The sequence below is a fragment of the Apus apus genome, chromosome 21 (assembly GCF_020740795.1).
Source record: "Apus apus isolate bApuApu2 chromosome 21, bApuApu2.pri.cur, whole genome shotgun sequence".
NCBI classification, from domain to species: domain Eukaryota; kingdom Metazoa; phylum Chordata; class Aves; order Apodiformes; family Apodidae; genus Apus; species Apus apus.
Genome location: NC_067302.1, coordinates 6640811 through 6661271, shown reverse-complemented (window position 1 = coordinate 6661271; position 20461 = coordinate 6640811). Strand labels below are relative to the sequence as shown.

Genomic DNA, 20461 nt, shown 5'->3' with positions numbered 1-20461 from the left:
GAGAACTAGTTTGTCAGCAGCAGTTTCAATTTCTCTCTAGTCTATATGCTTTCAAAATTAAGATTTTCCTTCAAGCATATCTGGGTTTTCAAACTAATCCCTGAAGTTGTTTAATATTGAGCTCCAGCCCTGGCTCTTTTATGTAAGAAAACAATTCACATTTCAGTTAACCAGAATTCAAACTTGTGCTTAATTGAAGTTATTGTGCTCCTCTCCACAAAGCAACAGAAGATTAAAGTGACCTCCAGTGAAGCTTTCAACCCTCTCAGGTCACTGAAACCAGGCTCCACACACCAGTGTTCCCTTCATTCATTACCATGAGGCACGTACAAAAACATGAAGTTTTGCTTCCACAGAAACAGCAAGTAATGTAACAAACAATTGAATCTGGGGCTCTTTGGAATATCTTCTGAAGTACAAAGCAGAGCTACAGCCAAAATGGAATCTGTCCTAAGGGATTATGACTCTTCACACACTTAACCTATGAAAACAAAACCTCCAGGAAATTTCATTTATAAGCTGCAAAAGGAAAACAATTAACATATTTATTCTCAAGCGAGACCTTGACTTATCTTTACCTTAGCTTGAATCTCATTACAAGGAGGAAAAAGATTTCCATGACTTGCTATAACATCAGAAGTTCTTTAAAAAAAATTTAAAACCATGGTGTTGCTGTGACCACAAACCATCAGGTTACCCCCCAGCTCTGCCAGGCTACCAAACAGGAGTCAATGCTTGTCCACAGAAATCTTGGATGCTAGAATAAGCTTATCCAAACAGAGTTTTCAGTGCAGCATTTACATACCTTGTATAAGTCTCCCATCAATTATGTTTCCAACACTGCTTCGTTAGAAGTGATTGAGCTCTCACCTAAGCAAAAAAATGGAAAATCAAATTTAAACCAATCAAGATACTGGCAAATCCTCACATTATACAAACACAGGAAAGGATTCTGATTTTAGCCATTCATCCCAGCACTGCTTCCCAGTAAAAAAAAGACTATCAAAATTACTGACTCTCATCAGATAGTGCATACACAAATTGTTAACTCACAGTAAACCAATCTCATCCACAGTCCGATAGGAGCAATTAACTATAATAATTTACACAGACACACACGACCTGAACTAATCTGGCACACAACCCACATCAGATACTGTGTGCACAGCCCTCTGTTAAGGCACAAGTTAGGCTCGCTAACACTGAGCCTAATTCCCTTGAGAACAGAATTCCAGGTTCACATCCCCCAGTGGCCCCCAAGCCACCACCTTTTGTGCTCTCAGAGCAAAGAAACCCAGGGAGTTCCTTGCTGAGCTCTCCTTTGGCTCCAGGGAAGACGGCAGCACAGGGCAGGCAGGAGGGGGGAGCCTGCACAAGAGAGCAGGAGCTTTTTCGGGGTCTGCACAGCTCCCTTACACAGTAAATCATGAGAGGCTAAAAATGGCTGGATGACAAATTTGGAGATTAACTTCTGGTCAGTCCATTTGCTCTGGTACCAGAGGAGCAGCTACGAGCAGGGCTTTGCAGAGGACTTGTTCTCATACAGGCACAACAGGGGAGAAATGCACCAAGTATTTTTATAAGTGATACGAAAAAAGGGCACTGACAGAAAACTCTTCCTTGGGTAGGAAACTACACCCCCCAGGACCCAGGGACCCTGCAGCCAGGCTCGGTGTCATCTCTCTGTGCCATTATTATTTTTAATGGATGCGACAGCTTCCGGTTGCCATGGAGCGAAGCGGCGCAAACAGTTCTCAGCTGGCATGAAACATAATCCCATGATTTTACTATTCATAGCTCTGACACAATAAAGCTAAATTAAGCAGGAACTCTTAACTTTCTCAAACCTAACGGCAGCCTCTGCTAACGCTGCTTCCCTGGGAAGGGGGGGTAGGATATTCTGCTTTACGGCGAGAGACTCCAGCCCTACAAGCCCAGCCCGTCACCCAGAAACAAAATGGCACCTCCTTGTTCCCAGGCACCACTTTGGCATAAGTCCAGCAGGAACAGAGAAGAAAAGAGGAGTTCTTGTGCTACATCTACCACCTTCTCCCCAACCCAGGACCCATTACAGAAACCCAGAGGGCAGTTTCCAGCTGCACTCCAGGCACGCCTGGCCAGGGCAGAAGGAGGGGGCACAAAGGAGCCGGGCTCAGCACCCGGGGAGGCAGCCCCGCCCCAGCTGCAGGGCACCCTGCACCGGCTCCCCAGGGAGCCAGGACAGCTTGAGCAGTTAACACCACTGTTCCTTTCTCTTTCAATGCCCGTGGTTTCAACTACACGGCCGAATATGCAGCAGGAATCCCACCACACAGAGGAACTCTCTGTACATTCATAACTCAGAGGAAACCACACGACCAAACCCCCAGGTTACCCCACCGGCGCACGTGGCCGCTCAGCACAGCTCAGGAATATCGGAAACTTTTCCAGATATGGAAAAAAGTTCAAGGGCTACGTGGCTGCTGAAACAATTAACAAATTTTGACACGGCAAACTGTAATTTTGCAAAGCCAAAGCCAAGTGAGCTACAAAATGAAAGAAATTAAGATTCTGGCAAAACAACCCTGTGATTTTCAGGAGCCAGGGACACAGCTCCAAAGGGAACACCAAGTTCACCAATGAAATGCATCCTCAGGCTTAGCAAGCCCAGCTCAGTGCTTCCTAGGCCTCTCACAGCAAGATTTCTTTTACAGTAGAGAAAGTGGGAGCAGGGAAAAAATTTAAATCTGCTGACATGCATGGATTCTCCCCTATTTTCCATCTTGGTTTTTATAGATGTAACATTTTGCATTCTAACAGCACCAATCCTGTCAGGAGGTGCTCACCAGCTTTTCTGCAGCAGGTCAGTCTCAGACTCCTCACTCATCAGTCCACAGGGCAGGGTCTGGCTTGACCCAAATGACTGTTTTCTTAAACAGCTTATATAGGTTCCTGGCTTAAATAAGGGAGAACCATAAGGCAGCTACATTATATTCTCATAATCCCAACAGCAAAACATTGTTTAACTTGCAATGCACGTAATTAAATTTTACTTTTGTAGAAACAGCAGTGGAAGTGAAGGAGCCCAGGCCAGGGCACATGGATCCCAGTACACAGGGAAACATTTCCAGACAGCACTTACTGAGGCTCTAGGAGCAGAACTGAGATCTCCAGAGATACACAGCGCAGAGGGAGACATGGAATTAGCCAGGAGGGAAAAGAGCAGGAAGACATCAGAGCATAATTCAGCAGAAACATGGGCACAACTTCTGCAGACAAGGAACTATGTGCAGAACATGGGCACAAATCCATGGCAACACGTGAGGCAGCAGGGTCTGCTGCTCCTTCAGAGCACCCACAGCAAGAACCTCAATGAGACACCAGCTGGACCCTGTTGCAGATGCCTCCTTACCATGGCCAGGCTGTTTCTCTACAGTCAACTGCCAGGTAAAAGGTTCCACCCTTGGATCCCTGGATAAAAAGGATGTAGAACTCAGGGCAGTCGAGCTGGCAGGTGGACAGGCTTCCACACCCCTGGGGGCAGCAACACATTCCCTGTGCCTGCCTCCTTCCCGGGAGCCCCAGCAGGAGGGGAACAGCACCACCCTGCAGCCATCAACTCTGCAAACCCCCTGTGCTGAGACCACCTCATTTACAGATCACAGGCTCCGACGTGTAATCAGCTCCTACTTTGGAAAGATGTCTGGGACACCAGGGCCTGTCTGGAGCAGGGCCTTGGGAGCAGCACCTCTAACTGCAACGTGGGCCCCAGGGGACTCAGAGATAACTCTCCCACTGACTTGTCACACGTGCCCCTCCCTGCTCCTGCTAAAGCAGGAACTAAGTCACAGTAGGGATGAGGTGAAACAAAAACATATAGCAGGATCCAAAGAAAATTTAAACATAACCCCAAGGCTATCAGACTCTACAGAGGATCCTGTGTCATCAGAATGTGTATTTTAGACAGCTCTTTGCAATAACTGTCTAATTTTATCTTTTACCTTCTGTTGGATTGTGTAACTAACTGCAGTTCACAGCCTGACATTTCCTCACTGCTGGGCACCTGCAAAGTGCCAGAGCAAGTGCACAAACTGCTGAACACCCCGGGGGAAGGCACTGCTGTGTCTAAACACTCACTTTTTTGTCTCTACAATGAACTTCCCCCAAGGCAGCCCGAGAGGCTGAGCTTGAAATCGTGTCTTTGTAAGGGATGGAAATGGGGTTATGCAATGCAAACCCAAGGAACAGATCTCCTCCTCAGCCACCACAGCACTGGAGGGCAGCTCCACACAAAAGGCACATTAAAAACACACCAAAACATCCCATTGGCCTCACCATAAACATTGACATAACCACCCACTGCAGGTCCTTTGCAGAGGGTAACTGGATGATTTAATTGTCTGTGCTCTCAGGAAAGAACATCCTGAAAACGTCCATTTGCTGATGAGACCCTGCAGCCTCTCACACAGCCACTCTGTGCTGGCACTGCTGCAGAACCAGCAGACAAAGGCTCTTCTCCTTCACCCACCAGCCCTAAGACAACCTGTAACTCTTTCTAAACGGTTTTACAGACTGTTCATTTCAATGAACAAACCCGTTTCTGAGTTACTGCACCAGACACACAGCTCTATGGGTCAGAAACCAAGGAGCAATCCCCTCCTTCTCCAAGTCCTGAGGAAAAGCTGCTACAAACACATCACCACCTGCTCCACGGCTGTGGAGTCCTCACACAGGAGCAACAAGGTCAGCCTGTGCTTCCCAAGGCTGCTACACGGAGCACTGTGTATTCCAAACTCAGCCTCTCAACTTCTGGCACATAAATGCACGTAGAAGGGTATTCAGGAGGCCATTACAGTGACAATTACCTCATGGAGACTTTGAAATATACTCACAGAAACCTCCAACACAACCATCTCCACAGACAACAGAATTTGGGGACATAACCCCCAGTCAGCCTGAGGAAAATTAAGATCCAGAGCTGACGTGTGTCTCTGCAAAGCCCGTTCCACTGCATCCCCCGAGCTTCTACCGAACTTCCCTTTTCAACAAGCAGCTGCACAGTGAGAAACGCGAGTGAACAAACCCGTCCTGCTGAGCACCGGTGCGTGACCCTGTGAAAGCCACACACCACTCATGGAGTCACGGCGCAGCGGGGAGAAACTTCTGCTTTCCCGGGCCCGCGGGATCACGGGCAGCGCCTCCCGAGCCGCGGGGCGCGTAGGGGACCGGACACAGCCCGTGACCTCGGCCAAGAGAGGAAACCTCGAGGGATTGGCCAAAGGCCCGAAGCAGGATTAGGGCTCTCCAGGGACGGGGCCCAGACAGGAATCTCCAGGAGGGGGGCTGGGCCGGGACAAGGGGGTGAGCCTCCGGGAACAGGCCGGGCCGCAGCGGGACAAGGGCGGCCCCGGGGACAGGCCCGGGCAGGCCCCAACCGGCCACGGGGACGCGAGGAGGCGGCGCGAGGCCTGGCCCGGCCTTGCCACGAGTCCTCGCCCGGGCCGTGCCCCGGGAGCGCCCCGCGCCCCATCCGAGCCTCCCGGGGGTTCCGCGGGGCCACGCCCGGCACGTGGCGGCCGCCGGAGGCAGCGGGGAGGGCAGCGCCGCGCCGAGGCCCGGGGAGCGGGGGTCAAGGCCCGGGCAGGGCGGGCGGCGCGGCCGCGGAGAGCCCTGAGTGCGAGACGGAAGGAGGGAAGGGGAAGGGAGGAGAAGGCCGGCGGCGGAGGCTGCGCCTCCCCACACTCACCGGGCCCCGCTCCGCCGCGGCCTCCTCAGCAGCCAGCGCCTCCACCTCCTCCTCACGCACTTCCGCTTCGCGCCCGCCCGCCGCCCGCCCGCGGGGGCTGCCGGGAGCTGCAGTCCCGCCCCCGCGGCGTTCATAGGCTGCCCGTGCCGGAAGGACTACAGCTCCCAGCGGGCTATGCGTCTTGGTGACGTCACTACCGCCACCTCTCTGGCGCGGGGGGGAGGGCGCGGCTTCCGGCGGGGAGTGGCGGCGCGGAGCGGCCGGGAAATGGCGGCGGGGGCGGGGGCAGCCCTGGCGGGGGGGCTGGGCTGGGCTGGGCTGGGCTGCCCGGCGTGCACCGACCCCTCCCCGGTGTGCTCCGACCCCCCCGCGTGCACCGACCCCCCCAGCGTGCACCGAACCCCGCCCCGTGTGCACCGACCGCCCCGGCCGGGCTCGGCAGCTGGAGCCCCGCGCCCCCCGCCCGCTCCTCCCAGGCCCGCGGCCCCAGCTCAGCCCGCGGCAGGTGCAGCTCCCGGGCAGGGCCCGCCGAGGCGTGGTGAGGGCAGCCGGGCTGGGCCCCGGGGGCAGCGCTGGGGGTGCCCGGGCCCCCCCCCCGGGCGCAGGCAGGCGAGGCGTGGGCAGTTCTCCGCTTTTATTGTTGGCAAAGGTTGTGGAGGCATCACACTGTCACGAGGGCGCGGGGGCAGCGCGGGGCACACACAGGCCTGCGCGGGGCCGGGGGGCCGGGGAGCGACCTGCCCCCCTCCCCGAGCCCTGGGCAGCCCCTCCTGCCCGCAGCGACCCCCGGGCCTGGCCCGGCTCTATTTACAGTATTCACATACATTGTACCCAGCAAGTTAAATAACTACATTATTACACCACACGTCTGGGGCGGCTCTGGCAGACTGCTAGGGTGAGGGCGTCAGTCTGATAAGGTGCATATTTTAAAAATAAAAACAAAACGAAATAAGAACAAAGAGAGAAACCAGGCGTCCCCTCAGGGGGCCGGTGGCCGCCCCGCTGGGGACCCGCGCTGCCCGGGACCCCCCCGGCAGGGCCAGGCAGACACGGGGGGCAGCAAGGCTTTTCTTCTGACAACAGCTACGGTTCTGCGCGGGTGTCCGGAGTTGGGACGTGTGCGGTGGCCCCGAGGGGACGTCTGCCAGGGCCTGGCCCTCACAGCACCTCTGCAGGAGGGAGGGCACGGCGGTGAGACCAGGCAGCCCTGGCAACCCCCCCGCACGCCCCTCCGACTCTCACCTGTCACCTGGGGGGGCTTGACCACAGCCTGCTTGAGGAAGGGCTCCTTGTCGCCAAAGGGGATGATGCTGCCGGGGCTGCTGCTGTGGTGGGAGAGCTCCAGCAGCTCCTGCGACCCCTCCGTGCCCGAGAAGCCGTTCTCATGCTTGCCGGGCTGCACGCCGTTCACCAGGGCTGCCGGGGACGCCGCCTCCTTGGCCGGGGAGCTGTGGGGCGGGAGGGCTGGGGTCAGACAGAGCCCTGCTGGCCCCCGGGCCCCCCCGGCTGCCCCCGCACTCACCTTGGCTGCAGCCCCTCGCCTGCCAGGCCCTTCGGTCCCCCCAGAGTCCCTGGTGTCGCTGTCTCGGGCAGTTCCTCCTCCTTCGGCATCGGCCCCGCACGCTTCTCGTGCCCTGGGGACAACGGCAGAGCCCCTGCTCAGCCACAGCCCTGGGCAGGAGCACAGCTGGGGGGGACAGGATGGGGCGGGGGCTCTGCAGAGGCCGGGCACCCCAGAGGTGCAGCAGGCTGTGGGAAGGGGCCACATACCTGGGACATCCTCCTGCTCGGCTGCTTTCCCATTTACCACCTTCTTGTCCTCCTTTTTCTGCAGGGAGAGGAGAGGCATGAGGGGTGCTGGGGGCTCTGGGCAAGGGCAGGAGGGTCTCCCGTGTCCCCAGGCACCTCGGGACAGGGACAGGCACCCACCTTGGCATCCGCTGCATCCGACTTGCGCGTCCTCTTCATGATCTCCTCCAGGCGCTGCAGGGCAGAGAGCGGCTTGTGCTCAGCCCTGAACGGCAGCACCTGCCCTGGGTGCTGGCAGGACCCCATGCAGGAGAAGCCCCTGCCATGCCACGCCCCCCGGGGTGCCCCCAGCCCTCACCTTCTTCCTCTCCAGCCGCTCCTGCTCCTCACGCTGGAAGTGCTTCTCCCGCTCCAGGCGCTGCCGCTCGGCCTCCTCGCGCGCCCTCGCCTCGGCCTCTTCCCTCTGTGGCACAGCAGGGATGGATGAGACAGGGCAGGGGTGGATGGGATGGGGCAGGGACGGGGAGGACAGGCTGCCCAGTCAGCTCAGCACAGCCCTGCCCTACACTCCTACCACCCTGAGACAAGGGGCTGGGCTGGTCCTCACCCCTGCATCCCGCTGGGGTGGGAAACACAGGAGACAATCCCCGCCCCAATCCCACCTCTCCTGCAGCCCCTTGCCCCCCACCCCACGACCCCAGACCTGTCTCTGCAGCCGCTCCGTTTCCTCCCGCTCAGCCCGTGCTCTCTCCTGAGCTTCCCGCTCCTCCTGCAGCCGCCGCTCCTCCTCCCGCTGGCGTGCCAGGGCCTCCCTGCGGGATTGCTCCTCTGCTGCCTGCTGTGCCCGCTCCTCCTGCAGCCGCCTGTGGGGAGGGGGCCCTCAGCAAGGGGGGGGACTGGGGCCGGGGGCCAGGGGGGGCAGCACCCACCTCTCCTGCTCCGCCCGCTCCCGGCGTTCCCGCTCCTCACGCTCCCGCTGCTCACGAGCCTGGCGCCGCTTCTCCGCCAGCAGCCGGGCAGCCTCCTCCCGGTCCGTGGTGCCAGCTGGGGGTCTGCCAGGGGGGGTGGCGGGCACAGGGCCAGGGGCTGCAGGGGTTGGGGGGGCTGCAGGAGCCGGGGGGGTCGGAGGGACTGCAGGGTGCACAGTGTCAGTGCTGCTCCCACTCCCCCCAGCCCCACCACCCCCCAGCCCCGCCATACCCACCTGCTGTTGGTTCTGTGGGCACTTTGGGGGGCTCGGGGAGGGCCGGGGGGGGGCGGGCCCCGCTCCTCCTCCTTCCTCTCACGCACCTTCGCCTGCCCCTCCTGCTCCCCCCGCTCCTCCCGGGCCCTGGCCCGCACCTTGGGCGAGGAGTGGGTGCTGCGGGGCAGGGGCGGCTTGTGGGGAGAGCTGGGGGCCGGGCTGGGGGACGCCGGGCGGGCTTTGGGGGTGACAGGGGATGAGGGACGGTTCTTGGGGCCGGGGCTGCAAAGGGAGCGAGACATGCTGTTAGCAGGGCCAGGCAGCCCCCGCGACAGCTGCGGGGGGTCCGGGCAGCCCCAGCGGCGGGTCCCGACCTGCCGTCCGCCGCGGGCCGGAGCCGGGGCTGCGCCGGCAGCGACTGCCGCTTCTTCAGGCTGCGCTCGCGGGACAGGGCGCTGCGCTCCTTGGCGTTCTCCCGCTCCTTCTCCTTCTTCTCCTTCTTTTTCTGCTCCGGACAGGGAGAGACAGACATCAGCACCGGGAGCCGTGCGGTGCCCTGCGGCTGCCCCGGCACCCAGGGGTTCCTGCGGGAGGCGGCACTCACGGGTGAGGACTCGGTCCGGCGGCGCGGGGTCACGTCGGGGCTGCCGGTGGCCGCGGCTCCCTTCCGCCTCTCCCAGCAGCGGTGCGGCAGGCGGTGGTTGTGGCAGGGGCTGAGGGGGCTGGCAGAGGCCGAGCGGGGGCACACGGGCACTGGGGGTAGGGGTGGCCGCACCGTCAGGGCAGAGCCAGCATGGCATTGGCACCAGCTCTCCCCTGGCGCTGTGCTTCCTTGACCCAGTGCCCCACCTGTCCCAAGACCCACATGTCCCCCTGGCTGCTCACCCTGCTCCTTGCCATTCCCAGCCAACGTCACGGCGCTCCGGCTGCGAGCCAGGAAGGACAGGGTGGGCGTCATGAGTCGGTCCACAATGCTGCTCTCCCACGGGCTCAGCTGTAAGCTGCGGTCTGGGGAGGGAGAGGGACCCTTAGTGCACTCTGAGCCCCCAGGCACCAGCCCCATGGCCACCCGCTGGGACAGAGCAGCCTGCGGGGCATGTGTGTGGCTCCGGGAGCACCTGAAGCTGGGGAGGGCTCCCTGCTGCCCTGCATGTCCGGCCAAGGCACAACAAAGGGTGTGTGGGTACAGGTGGGCAGCCGGGTGCCCGCAGGACATCGCTGCAGCACGATGACAACACTGCCCCTGTGCCCCGCAGACACCCTGGCTGCAGCAGACCCACAGCCAGCAGCACCCACAGCACCAGGGTGCAGTCCTGCTGAGAGCAACCCCTTCCACCACGGCCCCCTTCTTGTGTCCAGTGCTGGCCTGCACCCTCCCTTTGTCCCCATACCGATGTGACCAAGCCCCCAGCATGCTGCAGCAGCTGCAGGGACACTGCAGAGCATCCTCATCCCAAGGGAGCAGTGCCAAAGTCATCAGGCACACCCTGGGAGCCAGGCCAGGCTCATGGCACCTGAGGACCAGCAGTCCCCAGCCATGCTGGGCACTGGGCTGCCACCAGCTGCCCTCCAGGGCAGGTCTCTGGCACCCAACACCCCACGGGAAGCACCCAGAGAGAAAGGGCCCTTTGGCCTCTCTCCACTGGGGCCCCCAGTGCAGCCAGGAGCAGCAGGAAGGCAGAAAACAGCCACGGGAGCAGCGGGAGGACAGGGCGCCAGGTCTGGCACCGACCCAGGGAGCTGCGGGGCTGTGCTGACAGCCCCCAGGTGCCTCTCCCTGGGCTCAGCTCCCGGCGTGGGGCCGCTGGGAGCCGCCTGCGTCACCCCCGCCTGCAGCCGCCCGCATCAGCTGCTCCGGTTATTTATACCCATCCGGGAAGGCGCGCACCCATCGCCCAGCAACCCCGAAACACAACAGCAGCCCTGGCGCTGGACACATCCCTCTGGCGCGGGCAGCTCACCCAGGGCCGGGACGACCTGGCAGCCCCCGGCGCAGCACCCTGCCCACCCAGCCCTGAGTGCCCGTGGCGACAGGCGTCAGGGCGGCGGGCACCAGCACCGTGCCCAGCCCCGGGAGGGTCCGGTGACAGGCAGCCCCGCTCTGCGGCTGCTTCTGCACCCACCGGAGCTGCCCTGGGGCAGGGAGCCAGAGCTCCCACTCCCTGTCCTGGTGCCCCACAGGGCTGCTGCTGCTGCTCCTCCTCCTCCCAACCCGCACAAAGGCTCAAGGAGCCACCGGCTGGTTCCAGCTTCCTCCCGCAAACAGCAAACGGCTTCTCCTCTCTCCTCCGTGGCACCGTGCTGCAAGGCAGGGCCTGGGGATGGGGGACCCTGGCCTCGGGGGTCCCCAGCGCTGGGCGGGGGCCAGACTCTGCCCCCTGCGCTGGGGCAAACGCAAAGGGCTCTTACTTCTACTGGGAGAGTTCCAGAGGGTGGCGGAGGATTTGGAGAGCCGCTTGTTGATTATAGAGTCGACGTGTTTGGGGAGGTTTACAGCGGACACCGAGCACCGGCTCGCACCTGGAGGAGGGAAAAGACACAAGGGCATTAAGGTCCCGGGCAGGGGCCGGGCCCCTCACATGCAGCATGCACGGTCGTGCTGGGGCACTGGGGCAGGAGGGTGTAGCACAGAGAATTGGGCCGGGAGATACTGGTGTCCAGGGACATGACACAGGGCACTGGCATCTGGCACAGCACAGTGCCCGAGCCCTGAGGGGTCATGCTGGGATCATGCAGGGATCTGATCCTCAGGGAGCCAGGGCAAGTCCTGGGCCCTCCATGCCAGTCTTCACAGGAGCAGTCCTGGGAACAGGGAGCTGGCTGTCCAGGAACCTTGGCAGCACTGGGTGAGCAGCCAGCTTGGGGAAGAGGGCAGCAGGTCCAGACAGACATGGGACAAGGCCCACACCGGTGCTGGGTCACTACAGCAGTGCCAGGAGGGTGCTGGTGGTTGACAGCACCTCCACTGGGCACTGGGGTCCCTCCAGCCCGGCCAGAGTCCTCCCAGGCAAATGGCCAGAGGAACATGCTGGCAGCAGCTCCAGCAGCACATCCTGCAGGAGGTGGCACTGGAAGGCATCCCCTTTCTGGACCCTGCCAGGTGCTGCACCATAACCACATGGGACTGTCCCTCAGTGTGCTACAAGCCACAGCTGGACACACAGCACCCGGACGCACAGCCCAGACGGGCACAACCAGAACTTGGTGCCTGTTCACACAGCCCAGCCAGGCACAGCCGGGCACACACGGTGCTGGTACAGGTAGCCAGGAACACAACACCCACACAAACCCGGCCAGGCAGAGCCAGGGCTGCCACAGCCACCCCACAGCACAAGTGGGACAGACAGACCCCGGGGGGCCAGCGCCCCCCTCTGTGCCATCGCCTGCCATCAGACACACCAGGCAGTGCCTGTGCCCACCGGCGCAGCCCTGTCCCCTCGGCGGTCAGGGGACAGGGAGACCTCTACATGCCCAACCCCAGAGCCAAACTGTGCAGAGGGTCCCTGAGGAGCCCCCAAGGAGAGGGGCCAGCTGGACTCAGTGCTCTGGCTGTGGGGCAGTGGGCTCAGCTGAGCCCCCAGCAGCCATTACATGGCACAGCAAGGCACAGCCATGAACATCCAGGAGCACACACAGTCATGGTCATCCCAACATTGGAGCTGGAGGGGCCAGCGCTGCCACACCCAGCCAGGGCACAAAGGCACAGACCCCAAAGGCACAGCTCCACAACCCACACCTGACTCCTCCTGGCTGCAGGAGACCTGGGCAGCAAGCCAAAGCATCCCTGCAGCCAGCCAGTGCTGTCCCCAAGCATGTCCCGGCACAGAACAGTGACCACAACACACAGTCTCCGGCTTACATCCGGCTCCATCAGAGCAGGGAAAAGACGGGGGTCCCACTGGACCCCAGCACAGTGTGGGGTGATGGCAGCAGGACCCCACAGCAGAGTGGGGCTGAGCTGGCTCTGTGGGTCTTGCCCTCCTTGCACAGAGCATGGCAGAGCCCTGCCCAGATGTCCCCACCACCAGCAGAGCCACAGGCCCCCAGCTGCCCTCTCCCAGCCCAGCACTCACCGTCCTTGTGCGCGGGGGAGCCGTGGTGCAGGGCCCCAGCCCAGGACCACCGCTGCTGCCGGATCTCTGCCCACGTCTTCTTGGCAGACCTCTGGATTGCTGCCTCGTAGCGCTCCTGCCCCAGGGAGAGGGACAGGGTGAGGCTGGTGGCTGGGACCAGACAGAACCTCCCAGCATGAGGCTATCGTGGTGACAGGGATGGCTGGAGGGAGATGGGGCAGTGACACATGCCCTGGCCAGGGCACATATGCCCAAGGTAGCGCAGAAGCTCTGCACCATGAAGGATGAGCACCACGGAGGATGGGTGCAGTGGGCAGTTCCCAAAGGGCTGCTGGAGCAACAGGGACTCCCCAGGGAGCACATGCCTGACCTGCCGCCCTGGCCCCCCACCCGCAGTGACCACGATCCCCCACACTCACCTTGTTCTTCTCCAGCTTCTGCCTCTGCCGCTCCTCCAGGACAGCGCGGCGCTTCTCCGCCTTCAGCCGCTGCTCCTCCAGGCGCTTGCGCCGCTCCTCCAGCTGCTTCTCCCGCAGCAGCCTGGCCTTCTCCTCCTTCTCCAGCCACAGCACCCGCTTGGCGGCTGCAGGAGGGAGCCGGGGCAGCACGGTCGCACCTGAGTCCCAGCACTGGCCCCGGTGAGCCCCGCCGTCGGGACGCGTGCCCACACCGGTGGCACGGCGCTGCGGGCTGGCGGTGGCCGCGGCACACGGCCGGGCTCCCCGAGCGTGCGGGACAGGCAGCATCGCGGCCGGACGGCGAGGGAGGGGTTTGGGCAAGGACAAAAGGGAGGCCGGGAGCCCGCCGAGCCGCGCCGGCAAACAATGGGGGAATGAGGGTGGAAAGAGCGCCGGGACGAGGAGGCCCCATGCGCGGGCAGGGGCCCCACTTGCCCGCTGCCCCGAACTGCTGAGGGCTGCCTGCTGCTGCCTGCATGCGGGACAGAGCCAGGCACCAGGCTGGTGGCACCCGCGCGGATGCGGGTCACCCGTGCATGGACCGTGGGGAGCAGCAGAGGCAGTGGCCTGCCGGGGGGTCAGTGGCCTGCCAGGGGGTCAGTGGACTGCCGGGGGGTCAGTGGACTGCTTGGGGGGTCAGTGGCATGTCGAGGGGTCAGAGCTGCTGGCACAGAAGGTCCTGCCCAGGCTCAGGTCATGGCAGCTAATGGGATCGGATTGCCCATGACCCAGCAAAGCTCCTTAGCTCCCGCCTCCTCCCTGATCCACTTTCCCTCCCAGCGCGCACACAGGGGCTCGCTGGCCCTGCATCCCCCCCAGGTCCCCCAGCCCCATACCCAGGTACTTGGCCCGCTCCTCGCGCCGCTCCTTCGCCTGCCTGTGCCTTGCCTGGGCTTTCTGGGCATCTGCAGCAGGGAGACATGGTCAGAGCAGCACCCAGACCCCAGCCCCAGTGCTGGCACCAGCCCAGCATGGAGGCATCGAGCAGCACCTGTGGGACAGCACCCACAGAGCATCCCTGCTTCCCCACAGCACCCCCAGCCCCCCGGGCACCCACCTTGCTTGGGCCTGGGGCTGGCAGCAGGAGCCGGGGAGGCTGTGGCCAGGGTGCTGCGGTCACTCCGGGGGGGCACATCCTTCGAGGGCCCAGCTGTGCCACCCGGGGGGCTCTTGGCATCAGAGGGGGCCACTTCACCAGCAGCTGGGGCTGGAGGATCGCTCCCACGGGGCAATGTCTCTGCTGGGCAAAGAGCAGCAGGGACAGGGACCGGCTGGCTGGCATGGTGGGGAGATGCCTCTTCTTTGGGGTGCTCTGTTGCTGGAGGCTGGGGGGACCCCGGTGGGGACCTGTCACTCCATGGGGGGATGCTCTCTGCTGAGGGGGCCACAGCTGTGGGGATGGGGGAGACAGGCTGTCCTGACAGCATCACTGCTGGAGGGACGGGTCGGTCACACTGCAGGGTGCTGCTCTCGGGGGAGGGCGTCACAGCTGGGGGTCCCGGGCAGACGGGCTGCCTGGGGGGCGTCACAGCTGCAGGGATGGGCGAGACCGTCTTTTCAAAAGGGGTGGTGGCTGGAGGGACGGGCAAGATGGGCTGTCTGGAGAGGGAGACAGCTGGGGGGACAGGTCGGTCCCGCTGTGGGGGGGTGTGCCCTCCCTGCAGGGCATCCCCAGGCGAGGGGGGTGGTGAGGCGGGGGGCGGCACGCTGTCTCCCATCAGGGACGGTGGCTTCCCTGCAACACAAGCAGAGCAGAATGTGTGGTTACTCAGTGGGGGGGCCTGGGGCAACCCCATCCCCTGGAAAAACAGCCCTCAGGAACAAGACTCTCCCTGCTGCAGGGGCTGGGGAACGGTACCCGGGACCCCCAGGGAAGGCAGTGGGACTCCTGCCCAAGCCCCTGTCTTGGGGGGCCCCTGGCCAGTGCCAGGCGCTGGCTGCACAATGCATAGAAGGAGCAGCCAGGGCTCCGCCAGGCACCACTGCCACAAAGCCGCCCTTCTTCCTGTGGCAGCTGCTGCCCCGGCCCCGCCACGGGGGACACGGGGATGGAGACCCCCAGCAGCCACGGGGACCCCTGCGCTTCCCCAAGGACACGGAGCCGCTCCTGGCAGTGCTGACTTGCAGCAGGGCCGGAGGCAGGATGGGCGCGGACCCCGCGGCCTGACGTCACCGCTCCGGCCATGTCCCCCAGCGCCGTGCCCGCGCAGCCATGAACTCATGGCCCAGGAATGCACACGAGGCCTCCGCCGCCAGTGAACAGCCCCCTCCCCGAGTGGGGCCCAGCCCACAGCCCCCTCCCCGCATGGTGCCCGGCCACACACTGCCCTGCCATGGGGTGGGCAGGGGGCATAGTGCCTGCCCTGTGCCAGCCCAGGGGATCGCCCCCTGGCCCGGCCAGCCTCAGGGGAGCCCAGTGGCCAAGGACCCCTGGGGTGCTGGGGACTGAAAGGTGATGCCAGCCACCCTGCAAAGCTGCATGTGCCCACTGCAAAAGTGGATGTGCCAGAACCACTGGTGGTGACCAGCAGCAGTGACCCTCCTGGTCTACATCATCCAGTTCTTTGCAGACACCTTTGGGCACGTGCTGGGATCACACAGCGGGCAGCACACTCGCTCCTGCCTGGGAATGATGCCTGACCTGCCCCCAAGCCATGGGCACCAGCTCCAGTAGCCCAAGCATCACTGCAGCATGTGGCTCCAGCTCCAGCAGAATGGGACTGGGGGGGGGACAGCAGTGACCAGAACCCACCAGCCCCGGCACGCAGGGTGATGTCATGCACAGGCTCAGTCGTGTTTGCAGAGCTCTCCACAATCTCCAGCGAGGGGCAAAGTGTGGGCTCTGCAAACACAGGCCGGCGCCGCTCCTCCACCCCACGCTGAAGCCTGCCGAGCCCAGGGAAGGTGCTGCCAGCCCCACCCTGTGCTGTGGACCCTGTGCTGGGTGTCCCCCAGCACCCACAGTCCCCCAGCACCCACAGCAGCACCTGCCTGCCCCGAGAGGGTCTGTGGGTCCTGCTGTGGCCCCCAGCAGGGCTCGTGCCAGTAGGGTTCACCCACCCTGGGCTTCGCAGGGGACACAGCCAGTCCCGGCCCCCCCGCAGACCCTCACAGCCTTCCGGGTATTTTCTGCTGCAGGAAGCCGGCCCATCCCCTGGCTCTGATCCTGGACATCCCACATCCCCCCATCGCTGCACCCTGTGAGGTGGCCACGAAGCCAGTGTGGGCAGGACCTGCTGTGTCCTGCTGGCTGGGGGGACAGCAGCGCCCATGGCCAGGGCAGGGTTGCCGGGCACGGCCAAAACCCACGCACAGCTGGGGCGAGCCCTGCTGCCATCTGTCCCTGTCGTTGCTCCAGCACAGCAGCTGCCCTGAAACCCAACGCTGGCTGCGCCCAGGCGGCGCGGGCGTCCCCTCTCCCCCAGCCGGGGCATTCCGCAGGGGATTAGCTCCCGGGCCCCCCAGACATGGCTCCCAACAGCCCCGAGCCCAGGCCAGCACTGCTGCTGGCACCAGGACAGCGCTGCGCCCAGCCGCAGGGCGAGGTGCTGCCCTTTGATGCCAAGGTCACCTGGCACATGCCGGCTCCTCTGGTGGGTCCATGTGGCACCAGTGCCCGTGCCCGGCACTGCCCGGTGCAGTGCTGCTCCACACCCGGCACATGGCTGGCGATGCTCAGCCAGGCAGAGGCAAATTCCCCAGTGCCGTGAAGCGAGAGCACATCGAGGCCCCGCGGCACGCTCCGGTCGAAGGGCTGTCGTTAACCATCCGCCGTGCATCCCCGCAGGGCACTTCCCACGAGGGCGGGGGGCACCCACTGCGCTTTAACCTCAGCTCCCCCCGTCCGCTGTATCCTCACGTACCCGCTCTGTGGCCAGCTCCTGGGATTCCCCTGATCTGCAGCACCCCTCACACCTGAGTGACAAGGACAGCGAGCAAGCATTCCCAGCATGTCCCTGGCACATCCCTGGCACGTCCCCAGCATGTCCCGGCTGTGGGCGCAGCGCTGACGCACCCCCTGGGCCATGGCTCAGGCAGGACAAGCACCAGCAGCCCCGCACAGCAGGGCCGGGCCAGTGCCACCCGGGCAGCCACCAATGACACCCCGACCTCTGCACGGGGGTCCCGTGGTGCTGCTGCCCACAGCCATCCACACCCTAGTGCCGGGCTGCACACCTGCCATAGCCTGAGGCTGGATCCTCTTCCCAGAGTCGGCAAAACATAGCCAGCAGCACCGGGGCAGGTCAGGCATTGTCCCGTGGTGTCCCACAGCCCCGATTTGTGGATAGGCTTCCAGAGCCAGGCAGGAGCAGGGCAGGAGGGGTGCAGGCAGCAGGAATGGCACAGCTGGATGCCTGTGGTGGGTGCCAGGCAGGAGGAAGGGGTATGGCAGGGCATTGCCCACCCTGCTGAGGCCACACTGCCTTTGCATCCACTGGTTTGGGAGGGGGCTGCACCCACTTCCCAGACCCCCGCCATGGAGGACAGACAAGGCACCCAGCCGGTGGTGACGTGCCAAGCCAGAGAGCAACAAGGGGAACTTGGGAGATGGGATCTCGTGGCCAGAGTGGGGCCAGAGCTGGGGAGTTTCCAGCATTTAAAATACACGCAGAGGAAAAAGCCTGAGGTGCTGCTGCACCCCAGCACCCCCACAGCAAACTTTCCATTTGGCTGTGGTGACAGCACAGCCCCCAGCAGACAGAGGGCAGGGGCAGGCAGCACCTGCCTACCATCCATCTGGGCGGCACTGGCAGTAATGACAGGAGGTGCCCTCGTCCTTGGGGTGACCCAGGCAGCACCGCCAACCCTGAGGGCAGCCAGCCCAGCCGCGTGCCCTAAAACCCATCTGCTAGCATCACCCTGGGAAAACAGAAGCCCTGCTTGAAGGCTGGTCATGAAGCTCTGTTCCTGCTGGGATTCAGCCTCTTGGGAAGCAGGTGCCCAGCACCTTGGAAAAAGGGGCCTTGAGCCTCAGCACATGGATATGGGCACCCACTGAGACTGGGGCCATGCAGGATGTGGCTCTGCTCCCAGCAGGCTGCCTGTCCTGCCGCCCGTCCCTGCTCGGAGCCCTCCAACAAGCGAGAGCTGTGATAACTATTTTGGACATGGCACCACGGGACTGTCACATCATTGCCCCGCACGTCGCATCACGTTGCTGTGACGGTTTCACAGCAGTGGCTCTGCTGGCATCCCTGTGCTGGGAAGGCTCCCGAGCTGCCTGCTCTGGCCACCAACCCGCTCACCCTGCACCCTCTCCCTCTGCCATGCCAGAGGGAGAAGGGCTGGAGAAATCAGGGGGCACCCAAATATGAACAAACCCCTGGCTGCTCCTTGCCCCAGTCCTTGCCCCTCTGCCCATCCAAGGGGCAGCATCCACCTGGGTGGCTTTGCAGGGCCACATCCTGCCCTGTCTGCCCTCTAGGAGCTCCTGTCCCCCCAGTGCCACAGGCTGCCCCACATTGCAGCAAGGCTCAGTGCAACCCCAGCCCTGCTGCAGCCAGGGCAGGGCACACTTGGGAGGGGCTGGAGACTGACCCATGATACTGGGAACAGCCTGGGCTGCCTGGCCGGAAGGGTCACCTAAACGAGAAGAATCAGGGACGGTCCCCAGAGGGGGACGTGCTGCAGAGCCACCGGCACTCCCCTGGAGCTGCCGCCATCCTCCTCCTCCACTGGCAGCAAAGCAAGTGTCTCCCAGCCCCGGGAGGTCTCAGGGGGCTGCAGCATCGGCCTGCGTGGCCGGGAGCAGCCACCCCCTTCCCCAGGCAGCGACGGCATCGAGAGGGAAGGACCGGCCGGGCTGGCGGCACACCGGGGGCGGGAGGGCTGCGGAGGCGGCGAGCAGGACACAGACAATATGTCCGCAGCGCAGGACGCGCCGTTTGGGCAGAGCGGCCGGGATCCACGGGGATCCGCCGCCGGTTTGTTCGGGAGCTGCCGGCGAAGGGCGAGCGGCATTTCAGCATCGCTGGGAGCCAGCAGCTCCCTCCCGGCTGCCAGGGCCCGGGCGGCCGCGGGTGATGAATCACGGCGCGGCGGGCACCGGGAACGAGGGGGAGGGGAGCAGCCGCTCCTCTTCCTCCATCGGTGGGAAGCGGCTCCGCCACGGAGCCCTGCTTAGTCACAGCCCCGGGCCGAGGGCAAGCAGCCCGGCGGGGCCGCGGAGCTCTTGGCTGGAGCCAAGGAGGGGAAGAGCCAAAACCAGCCCTCGCCCCGAGCCTCGGCTCCGCCGGCCGCCGCCCTCCCCGGTTCCCCGAGCCGAGGCCGGCGGCAGAGTTCATCCCGGGGCAGCGCCGGGACCCGCCTGGCCGGGACCCCGAGTCCCCAAGGCGAGGGCGAGCCCCAGGCAGGCGGGGGGCAACGCCTGCACCCCCCGACCTGCCGGCAGTGCCCCCACGCCCTGGGCAGTGCCAGCCACCTCTGCCTGTCCCCAGCCAGCCGAGGGGACACAGCCAGGCCAGGGGCGCAGACCGAGGGGTCACCCGGGCCCCGCCGCAGGATTGGGACTGCCCCGGCGGGCAGGACCCCCCCAGGGCTTCCAGACCCGGCAGCACACGCGGCAGCAGGGCCCTGCCCTCTGAGACCCCCAGAGCAGCCTCTGGGGGGGGTCGGGGCCGGGCCGGCATCGCCCCCCGCCTGCCGGAGAAGAGCCAGTGCAGGGGCGGCCTCCGCCGCCCCGGACGCCCCCGCCATGGCGGGGCCGCCCCCGGGAGGGGTCCGCAAGGACAGCTTTCCCCGCACCCCCTCGGCGGCGAGGCCGGGGGCTGCGCGGCTCCATTCCACCCCAAGATGGAGGGGCTGTGCCTGGGCTTTGTCCCTCCCGGCAAGACCCCCCTCCGCCCTGGTTCCCCCGCTCCGGTTCCCCCCCCGCGAGTCCCACCGGCTCCTCCACCGCCTCTCCCGGGCCCCCACCCGGCTCTGCCGCCCGAGCAGCTCCACGGGAGGCCCCGCCGCGTCCCTCGCGCTACATCCCGCTTCCCCCCCACTGGATCCCACTTCCCCCGGGCCGGATCCCCCTCCCCCCCTCGCCGGATCCCGCTCCCCCCCGGTCGGCTCCCGCCTCCCCCACGGCCGCATCCTGCACCCCGGCTCCCAAGTGGCCCCGGAGCCGGTCCCGGTCCCCCCATGGAACCTTACCCTGGTTCGGCTGAGGCTGGAGCTGGGGCCGGGGCTCCCGCCCGGCGCTGCTCCTCTCCATGGCGTGGCGGGGAGGCGCAGGGGGCTGGCCCAGCCGTGCCGAGCAGCGCCGAGCCCCGCCGCGCCGCCCCGC

General features: G+C 64.0%; 2 protein-coding genes across 3 annotated transcripts in view; both read right to left on the bottom strand.

Annotated features, from left to right (window-relative positions):
- The window catches only part of THRAP3 (thyroid hormone receptor associated protein 3), a 28825-nt gene extending 23028 nt beyond the window's left edge, over nucleotides 1-5797 (bottom strand). The window contains exons 1-2 of one of the 2 annotated variants that reach the window (XM_051637723.1): nucleotides 5726-5797; nucleotides 806-870 (exon numbers count right to left, since the gene is read on the bottom strand). The gene's annotated coding sequence lies outside the window, so the exon portion shown is untranslated. Of the gene's footprint in view, nucleotides 1-805; nucleotides 871-1268; nucleotides 1326-5725 lie in introns of those variants that run through there. The other variant, XM_051637724.1, reaches the window with a different exon arrangement.
- Nucleotides 5798-6344: 547 nt separating this feature from the next.
- Nucleotides 6345-20435, bottom strand: MAP7D1 (MAP7 domain containing 1). The gene is given in 19 exon segments (XM_051638194.1): nucleotides 6345-6894; nucleotides 6968-7173; nucleotides 7248-7359; nucleotides 7496-7553; nucleotides 7655-7708; nucleotides 7833-7937; nucleotides 8178-8337; nucleotides 8404-8578; nucleotides 8679-8733; nucleotides 8735-8939; nucleotides 9032-9162; nucleotides 9262-9410; nucleotides 9543-9665; nucleotides 11067-11177; nucleotides 12731-12845; nucleotides 13150-13313; nucleotides 14025-14093; nucleotides 14246-14923; nucleotides 20329-20435. Coding segments are annotated over 19 exon segments (2742 nt in total). The 5' UTR covers nucleotides 20390-20435; the 3' UTR covers nucleotides 6345-6883.
- Between the last annotated feature and the right edge of the window lie 26 nt (nucleotides 20436-20461).